General features: G+C 35.3%; 1 protein-coding gene across 8 annotated transcripts in view; it reads right to left on the reverse strand.

The window, feature by feature from the left end:
• Positions 1-10,634, reverse strand: part of nbas (NBAS subunit of NRZ tethering complex) — a 378,367-nt gene that overhangs the window by 344,308 nt on the left and 23,425 nt on the right. For all 8 annotated transcript variants that reach the window (XR_012395546.1, XR_012395545.1, XR_012395547.1 and 5 more), the window contains exons 11-14: positions 6,026-6,091; positions 5,725-5,853; positions 3,152-3,215; positions 5-198 (exon numbers count right to left, since the gene is read on the reverse strand). Coding sequence is in view for 4 of the 8 variants with exons in the window: in XM_073932555.1 (XP_073788656.1) it covers positions 5-198; positions 3,152-3,215; positions 5,725-5,853; positions 6,026-6,091 (453 nt within the window). In the remaining 4 variants the exon portion in view is untranslated. The remainder of the gene's footprint in view (positions 1-4; positions 199-3,151; positions 3,216-5,724; positions 5,854-6,025; positions 6,092-10,634) is intronic.

Consider the following 10,634-nt stretch of genomic DNA (forward strand, 5'->3'; position numbering starts at 1 on the left):
AAACCTCCAAACTGAGGAAGCCCCCATCATGGGCTGATGTGACTCGTGGTGAGGGTTCAAACCACTCACAGGACTTGCCAAGTAGGTTTTTGAGTGTCCGCACAGAGGACACCGTAAGAGCTCCAGAACAACGGGCTAAAATCAAAGCAGTCTCACTCCACCAACTCACATCCAACAGAGACTGGTACTGCTCCTTATCTGAGGACAAAACAAACAATCAGAACATCTCAAATTAAAACAGTCAACACACATTTATTCATTTAAAACTTACTCCTCTATGGCAACAGGAAATTTTTTTAGCCCCCCTGAATTATTCTCCCCCGAAGAAAAGAATATTTGAACACATTTATTTTTTACATAATAGTTTTAATAACTAATTTCTAATAACTGATTTATTTTATCTTTGCCATAATGACAGTAATGGTGACATAGTGGCGCAGTAGGTACTGCTGTCGCCTCACAGCAAGAAGGTCGCTGGGTCAAACCTCGGCTCAGATGGCATTTCTGTGATGAGTTTGCATGTTCTCCCTGCGTTCGCGTGGGTTTCCACTGGGTGCTCCGGTTTCCCCCACAGTCCAAAGACATGCGATGCAGGTGGATTGGGTAGACTAAATTGTCCATAGTGTGTGTGTGTGTGTATGTGTGTGAATGTTTCACAGAGATGGGTTGCGGCTGGAAGGGCATCCGCTGCGTAAAAACCTGCTGGATAAGTTGGCGGTTCATTCCGCTGTGGCGACCCTGGATTAATAAAAGGACTAAGCCGACAAGAAAATGAATGAATAAATGGTGACAGTAAATATTATTTTACTAGATATTTTTCAAGGCACTTCTATACAGCTTAAAGTGACATTTAAAGGCTTAACTAGGTTAAGGTTAACTAGGCATGTTAGGGTAATTAAACAAGTTATTGTATAATTATGGTTTGTTCTGTAGACAGTCGAAAAAACGGCTTAAAGGGGCTGATATTATTGACCCTAAAATAGTTCATAAAAACTTTTAAAAAAATAAAACAAATAAGACTTTTTCCAGAAGAAAAAATATTATCAGACATACTGTGAAAAATTCCTGAATCTATATATATTTCAAGGTAACTCTACAAAATAAATTGATTTCTACATTTTAAGACGTAAAGAAAATAAAAAAATGGTATCACTGTATAAAGATATAGCACCTTTTAATATTATTTCATGCAAAAAATTATTAATTTTAGTTAAATTTCAATTTAATAAAAAAAAAACACTCAAAACACAACTTTAAATCATTAATCTAAAGGGAATTTGAATAAATTTTTTGCATTCTTTCATTCATTTTCCTTCAGCTTAGTATTCATCAGGGGTCACCACAGCGGAATGAACCGCCAAATTATCCAGCATACGTTTTACACAGCAGATGCCCTTCCAGCTGCAGCCCAGTAATAGGCAACACCCATACACTTATTCACACACATAGACTACAAACAGACAAACACAGAACATGAACAGGCAAACTCCACCAAGAAATGCCAACTGACCCAGCTGGGACCTGAACCAGCGACCTTTTTGCTGTGAGCTGACAGTGCTGAGCACTAAGCCACTATATTGCACAACTAAAGTTTTTTTTCTTTTTTGTATCCTAATTTTTTTATGTACATAATGAAAGAGAGAATATGTAGAATGAAACTTGATTTTGCCGTACAAGTGTTCGATCACTCTATTATTTATGCTGTGTAAAAATATTAGTTACGTGTCTGAAAGCATAACACCTTTTAATATTATCTCATGCAAATAAAAATTAATTATTTTTGATAAAATTAAAATCAGTGTTGGATCACTGTTACTCATACCACTGTTTCTCAACCACATTCCTGGAGGACCACCAGCTCAGCACAATTTTCCAAGACTCCTTAACCAAACACACCTGATTCAGATCACCAGCTCATTAGCAGAGACTGAAAAACCAGAAATGGGTGTCACAAACCAGGGTTTCTGCAGGTTTCACCAGGTCAAATGTAAGACTTTAAGACCTTTTTAGTACCAAGAGTGAAGAATAAAATTTCTGACTTATAAAAGGCTAAACGCCAATGATTTTTTTTTTAAATCGGCCTTGCAGAGAAAAAAAAAATTCTAATTACTTATCACACCTTAATTGTATACATAGTTTTTTTTTCAACATAACTTAATAAAAACTCTTTAAAAGATAAATGTATGCACAGCAGGCTGTTATAATATTATTTATGAATAGTTTAGCTAAAGGTTGAGCTGTATTGTTGATTTAATGTGTGTTGGATCAATTGGGTAGCTTCACATAAACAAAGGAAAATTTAGACTCATTTAAAATGATTTAAGACCTACAAGACTATATTTCAGTGAATTTAACTTTTTTAAATTTAAGACATTTTAAGACCCCGCAGACACCCTGCAGACAAATGAGACATCTAAAACATGCAGTGTTTGTGCTCTTCCCGGAACATGGTTGAGAAACACTGATTTATCTGGTCCAAATAATATTTATATGTCAGAAAAAATTCAACCTTTTAATATTATTCGATGCAAACAAAAAAATATTAATTTTAATTAAATAATTTTATTTAAATAAATTTTTTTTTTATTGAAATTTAATTTAAAAAATAACACTCAAAAATAAATAATTCAGTGTCCTATTGTTTCATATATTTAAAGAAGAGAGAATATGTAGAATAAAACTGTATTTTCCCATTGGGAAGTGATTGGAGTGATGAATTGCTGTTATTTGCTAACAGATACACCTTACATAAGTGACATTGCAGAATTGTCATTTTAAGCAAACATTACGTGGGCATAAGAATAAGAAAAACAGAATAAAATAAATTAAACATTTCTCAGACATTCATTCATTTAAAAGTCACTATTCTGAATCTAAACGTTACAGCTGATTTAAAGCCATCGTTTTCAAAGAATAAAGCACAAACCGAGAACAAGACGACAGACAAGCTTTATGAAAACGTGTGATCTAAACCCACAATCAAAATGTCACTGTCTGAATTGAACGCCTCTCCACAAAGACACAAGACACAGCGCTTTATTAAAGCATTCTTCTGCCTCCCACCGCCTCTGTCTGGACTCACTACATAATTAATAGCACTAGGTATGAGTAGAACTAGATACACCGTTTGAAAGGTTGTGGGTCCGGCTACCTTTTATCTTTTTTCTCTTCTCCAGTGAAGTCTTCCATTCTGGGTTGATCTCGTCAAAGCCCGGCTGAATGAAAAAGAAAGCAAAAGAGAGGGTAAAAGAGGATTGCTGGGGTGTTTTTTATCTGAAGTGTCAAAACATATGCCGAACACAAAATTGTGGGTAAATCAGTTGAATGGAGCAGCATGATATCGCAAGTCTGAGCTTCAGGTGACACAAAGAGAGAAATAGACGCACAAACATGCATAGACAAGAACAAACAAATCATTTTATGACATTGTTAAAAGGTGCATTCTTTTCTAGCTGTGCCCCAGAAAGCCATATTAAAGCCTTTCCATATTTTGATTTCTATAAGCTTTTTGCTGTTTTACACTATTAAAAAATAATAACAATCAAGGTCTGATAACATTGCCTTTAATCACTGTAAATCACGGGTGTCCAAATATGGTCCTGGAGGGCCGGTGTCCAGCTGAGTTTAGCTCCAACTAGCTTCAACACACCTGCCAGGAAGTTTATAGTATATCTGGTAGGAGCTTGATAGCTGGTTTAGGTATGTTTGATTAGGATTGAAGCTAAACTCTTCAGGAAACCCCATGCTCTCCAAGAAACCCCCCTGCTGTAAATAATGCTGGGTTCTAGGACTTGGCTGATGAAATGGAATCTGTATTTATTGATCAAACACCATTGTTGATATCATAAAAAAAAAAAAAAAAGTTTGGTATAACGTATTGGTATGAAGTACTATAGTTTAATTAAAATGTGGTTGCTGAGCGTGCACCTTGGAAAAATGGCAATAAGGGTTACTTCCAATCGTGGTGACGCACACGTGTCATGCTCGCTTTTTCACACCTAGTTGAAAACATCTCAACTTTCCAGTATGCCACAAGTGCACCGCGATTCATGCAAGTAGAATTTACCAATCTGCCTTACACTTTGTATATAATATAGACGTTTTGGTAATAATGGTAGACTAATTACCTCAGACAAACACAGCACACTCAAACACTGCAGTGCTTTTTAATTCTCTTTATAAATAAAAACTTGTATCAGAATCACAGCAATGGTTTGTCCGTTTGTCATCCTCACGCGAGCAAAAAGCACATAAAAAATTGTAAAGGAATCCTCTCGCTTACTTTTCACCTGCTTTTAGAAGCAATATGTGAACAAACTCAGTTTGGGTTTTGTAATAGCCACCTCAGGACAGAATAACACACGCGAAAATGAGTGCATCAAAAATAATGAATATTCAAGGATGTCGCCAGAGTGGCTTTTTGGTTTCTTTTCTTGTGCATCCCAGTCACTAGTACTACATCTGAAAGATTTGTTATCATTTACTGTTTCATTATTCTAGTTATTGACACCTTATAGTTTGCTTTGTTCAGCGTTTACACTTTACCATTGCACAAGTGTAATAATTTCTTTAACACTTTTGTTTATTTTATTATAAGAGAAGAGATATTTTTGTTTATTTTTGACTATTTGTCTTAGTAATGTTAGTAAATTACAATAAAGTGGTTAAATAAATAAAAACCCTAATATTCCTTAACATTCAATAATTCCTAATATTCAATAATTAACGATACCGAATGATGTGAAACACTATATCGTGATTTTAGCCCTGCTGGTTTCCACACAACTCCTTCAATTCCATCCTTTAACTTAGTTATTTTATGTTTAATCCACTTAAATTTGTAAAAATGATTAAGTTGTCACCCTTCAAAAAAAAAAAAAAAAAAGGAAGGAGTGTGTTGTTTCAAGTCATTTTAAATAACTAGTTTAAATAACCAGCAAAGTCATTTTTAGTAATATAACAAAATATTTTTTTTTAGATTTTTTTTTCTTTTATTTATTTTTCAGAACATGAGAATAGGTGAGAATACCAAATGTTTTTATTAGTTGTGACTGAAAAATCAAGGTTATTTCACCAAATATTGATTTCAATGTTGGTATTGTGTTGTCTAAAAATGAAAATAAACTTGTTTGAAAACAAACATTTTTTTGTTATTCAGACAGACGATTAAATTTTTGTATTATTGTTATTTGTTAACCGATGCAATTCCATTTAACTGTGAAATACCTCAGGAGGGGACAATTAGTTAAACTGTTTTTGATTGAAGATTTTTTACAAAATAGTGTGCAGAGACAAATAATTTCTATTTATCATAAACAACTGCAAAGCTACATGAAAATATGCAATGTAAAGATTGATTTCCTGGTGATGTTAATATGCGGAGACAGCTTTAGGGACAACCACAGGCCAGCCAATGCACAGTGATTACCCTGCAAAGTCTAAATATTGTGGTGATTTCAAAAGACCATTTTATTAAAGAATCCGACCAGCCCTGCATGGCAACACCGTCTCAACCAATGGTCTGAGTTTAAGGGTGTGGCTACCTATCTGATTGCTTGACCAATAGCAAGCAAGTAGAGTGTATGTAAAACCTTGTCTTTGCAATCCAATCAATGAAAAAAATAATGGTGCAGAAAAGTATACACTTCCGTTTTAGATCTCTGAAATATAACACAAAAACAAACACACATGCACACGCACACCCACACACACAAATTTTATTACTTGCTCCTCTTGTTTCCAGCTGCCTCTCAGTTTGAATGATGGAATATCCCAGAGACTGAGACTGCCAGAGAAGTGGATCACAGCCAGAATGGTGCCATCAGGAGACAGACTCATTCTGAACACGCCATCCTGAATAAACATACACGTTCAATTAGGCATTACACTGTTTATTCAGAGTTCTTAGAAGAATGAAATTGAGCTTTAGCTTTTCGTTTTCGATGCCGTCATGCTGGCACAGAGAGGCATGACAAAAAGGAAAAAAAAAAGAAAAATCACCAAAAACATTACCAAAGTGATTTACCTGTTCACCGTTATGTCTGGAGAAAAGTCGAAAGCTGGGCATCTTGAAGAATCCTCGCCTCTGGGACTAAATTAAAAAAAAAGAAAAGAAAAAGAAAATGATGATTCATAATTTCCATAATGAATTTGTCAGAAGCTGCATACAAAAATGGTTTTATTTTGACTCATGCCTCCTAATAAGTTAAGAACCAGGATCGCCAAGAGCCAGGAACAAGCCAGCCACCAGTTGATCATAACATTTGATCAAGCTGGTGTGCAATAGTTTATTATGTACTTTAAAAATATAGCTATGTGGGTTTAAGTAGTATATGTTGTCATAAATATTAGAATATGACAACTTAACATAAACAAATACATCACAACTTATTTTTGACGACTTTATGACAACTTGACATTACCAAGACAACAAAACCTGTCATAAACATGCTGAATTTGTCATTAAAATGTCACTATATGTTAATGACACTCTTAAAATGATTTGATAGAGCAATGACACTTTTAATTAGACATTTTAATGACAAATCCAGTTTGTTCCACTGAAAAAATGATCAGGAAAATAAATCATATTTATGAAAAATTTATGACATGTTATGTTGTCTTGTTAATGCCAAGTTTTCATGACAATAGTAATTTTCCCAATTTGCACTATGTTGTTTAAATAGCAAATCCAATTACGCCGCTTTGTGGACTCATGGGTGTTTCGGTCTATAAAAGAGGTGTGTTAGACGCATATTTTGAGAGACTAAAAACTGAAAGCAGTTGAAAGCAGTTGTGCGCCTTAAACACTTTCAAATTGCTTAATTCACACAGAATGTATAGCAGTATCCAAATATCTTTACAAATGAAAAAAGATTTAAAGGAATAAAATTTTACTAAAATTATTATTTTCTACATAAATATAAAAGCCACTGTCTGTATGCCTTCTTCATGTCAGGTTTTTTTTTTTCAGTTTATTCATGAAAATTAGCTTTTTGTGTAATGTTACTGTTAGTAGCAGTGTTTTTTTATTATATGCATATTTATATTTGTTTAGGTAAAAACAAGCTTAAATTTGTTCACCTGTCAGGTTTATAGGGCATAGGACGTGTGTTTAGATATAACTCATTTTTTTGATAGCATTGCGTTATTATGGTTCATTTATTTGTTTGCTGGAAAGTAGAACTGAATTTAGAAATAGATTTGAAACAAATCTTTGCACTTATACAAAATTAATTATGTAGGCTCATGGATTCACTCAGCGGAGCGCTTCCAACACTATTTTCCTACTTCACGAATGAGAGAAAGAGGCCAAATGGAGGAGGCTCATTCTTTATCCTTGCTCTGCAGATGGTTTGTTTGAATGGTTTCTCGCTAGTAAAGCATTCAGTTTTTCCACTTACAAAGTCAACCATGTAAATAGCAAATGCGCCATGGAGCAACACAACTGAATCTTAAAGGGAATATTAGTTAAGACTCTGATTGGTTTGTTCTCAAAACACACCTATAACTCATTAAGAGAATAAGCACAAACCTGTTAGACCATGCACTACAATGCAAAGCGTAATTTTCCATCCCTAAAAAAGTAAAAGTGGATTCAAATGCGCCCTTAATGCTTTTACGTCGTGTGCTTTAAACTTTGTGCCTAGATCGTTAAAATAGAGCCCCTGATGTCAATTGTCATAATCATGGATAAAATCTCATTCACATTTAAGACGTGTCATGTCATCGTTATACATTTAAAAAGGCTTATGAACACCCTTTCTAGTAAAGTGTAACCAAAAATACTTCAAAGCAAGCTGACATTTCTGATGTTTCACTCTTTCAATCACTTGAGTCAATGACGCAATGATCTGATTATAATTACAGTTGCTTAATTTGTAAATAAATCAGCTATTTTGAACAAATAAGACTGTTCAATTAAACATTCATTTACAGTAGGTGTCTTTTTTTTTGCCAATATTTTGCACTCCAACTCACAGCTAAGCACCAACTTGGACCAGGTAAAAACCACATGTCATGTTGTTATGCCAAATCTAAAGAAAATAAATGCTAGACATTCATGCAAGTAATGAAAAGTAATGCATATTAGAAAATTTTAGTCTTTTACAGGTCTCTCTGCAATGCATTTAAAATGTGTGTGAGAGATCATGGCGAGTTTTCAAATTGAATGCAGACCATGATCTCTCACACCTGTTCAGTAACACTATATCCAGCCAAGAGCAAAAAACCTAAATTAAAAATTTAATATTAAATAAACAAGAAGAACCACCAATTCAGTAAAAGCATTCCACGCATTTCTCATAACATAAGTGTATAAAATTTTTTTTTTAAAAAATCACACCACGGGCCCGTAGTGAGTGAGAAGGCAGCTAGAAGTCTCAGTACTAAAGCTCTTATTAAGCCTACAATGCAGTTTCCAGAGCTCAATACATAAAACCTTTACAACCTCAGAAAAAGCAGCAATGAGCCGGTGGTTTCAGATTTGTGAAATACAGTGACTTGAGAGCCCGATTGTGTATTCTGAGCAGCAGTGCAGTGCAGTCTCTACTCCTTGCGATATCTGTTTCTTAGCCCATACAAATGCAAAAGCTACTAGAGAGTTAGGTTCCTTCTTATTAAATCCAATACAAAAGCAAGCATTGAACATAGTCGGAGGTGTGGATTTAGAGAGGCGAGGTGTGCTAATAGTTTTCAAAGTGATTAAACTTTCGATTTTCTACTGGTGGCTAAAAAAAGGGGAAGAAATGATTAAACTTTCATTGAAGCGCTACAATAGGACCAGAATGACAAAAAAGGTGAGCAAGCATCACCCTAACAACCACCCAGAATGCATAGCAACCATATATTAACAATCTACACCTCAGAATAACACCTTAAAGTCTGTGTGAGATCAAAATATGCAATGTTTATTTTGCTTGCACATATAATTAAACACGTGCGAGGCAGTGGCACAGTAGGTCGTGCTGTCGCCTCACAGCAAGAAGGTCGCTGGTTCGAACCTGGGCTCAGTTGGCGTTTCTGTGTGGAGTTTGCATGTTCTTCCTGCCTCCCTCCCTGTCCAAAAACATGCTGTACAGTTTAATTGGGTAGGCTAAATTGTCCATAGTGTATGAGTGTGTGAGTGAATGTGTGTGTAAATGTTTCCCAGAGATGGATTGCGGCTGGACGGGCATCCGCTGCGTAAAAACTTGCTGGATAAGTTGGCAGTTCATTCCGCTGTGGCGACCCCGGATTAATAAAGAGACTAAGCCGACAAGAAAATGAATGAATGATATAATTGAACAATGAATCCACGTAAGCTAATTATTTGAAAAAATGGTTTTAGTAATCCAATCAAAGTCTGATAATTAGATGTGGGGGATGTTTTCTCACTGTTTGTCTTGGCCAAGACAGCTGGGTTTACACCAAATGCAGAAGATGGGATTGAGGCCAATTCTGCACGTTCAAGGCAAACGCAAGGCTTATAAATATACCTGTGGAAATGGCCTAAGAATGTCGTAGCAATGCTTTAGCAAGCGCATTTGAATCACATTAAGCATCACATTATCATCAACCTTGATTATCTAGTCCACAAGTGGCTAGTTCCTGGAGAGCCGCAGCTCTGCACAGTTTAAATATAACCCCTATTTAACATACCTGATCAACATAATTAAGTACTTTAAGCTTGTTTGATACATACAGATTGGTGCTTCAACACGGGGCTGGAGCTAAACTTTGCAGAGCTACACCCCTCCAGGAACTAATTTTGACACCCCTGATTTAGTCTATAATCCAATCAGAAAAATCCTGTCAATCATAGAAAAACATTCTGTACATCTACACCTTATTACAGGGCATTTCTGTTGACTGCTATATGCAAGCTGTCCACCATATTGGAACAGTCAAACAGTCTGTGAAGACTCTAGAGCAGAGGTGTCAAATCCAGTTCCTGGAGGGCCGCAGCTCTGCGCACTTTAGTTCCAACCCTGCTTCAACTTACTTACCTTTAGGTTTCAAACAAGCCTGAAGGAATCAGTTAGTTTGTTCAGGTGTGTTTAAATAGAGTTAAAGCTAAACTGCGCAGAGCTGCAGCCCTCCTGGAACTGGTTTTGACACCCATGCTCTAGAGGATGTTGACTGTGCATCTACATTCAACATTGATTTGATATCTATACATGCACAAGACTCTAGTATATGAATTGGCTCAACACAATGACAGTAGAGTTAGTTAACAACACTAAAATAGTTTAAAGACCTATAACATTGGAGTGAATGCATATAAAAACACAAATCATCTGTAAAAAAGCATATCATTGTGAATTTGATGTTCTGGTATGTCAGCTTTTTTACTGCAAGTTACTAGTTGGGTTTTCATCACCCTGTGTTAATGTGCATTTTGATATTTACATGAGAAATTAGTTATGGGAATGCAAAATTTTGAACAAAATTCCCTTCATGTACAAAAGTTTTTACGCTCATTTGATATGGTTTCAAAAAATTTTAATGTGAAACCATGCATGTTCATGCAAATAATAAAAATGGAAATGCATTTGCTGAATAAACACTAATGCAAACATTACACCAATGTGACTCCATTATGCTTGCTTTGTTTATTGTTTGTTACTAGGTTAACAATACATTCAGCTGTACTG

Source organism: Danio rerio, chromosome 20, assembly GCF_049306965.1.
Source record: "Danio rerio strain Tuebingen ecotype United States chromosome 20, GRCz12tu, whole genome shotgun sequence".
In the NCBI taxonomy this organism is placed as follows: domain Eukaryota; kingdom Metazoa; phylum Chordata; class Actinopteri; order Cypriniformes; family Danionidae; genus Danio; species Danio rerio.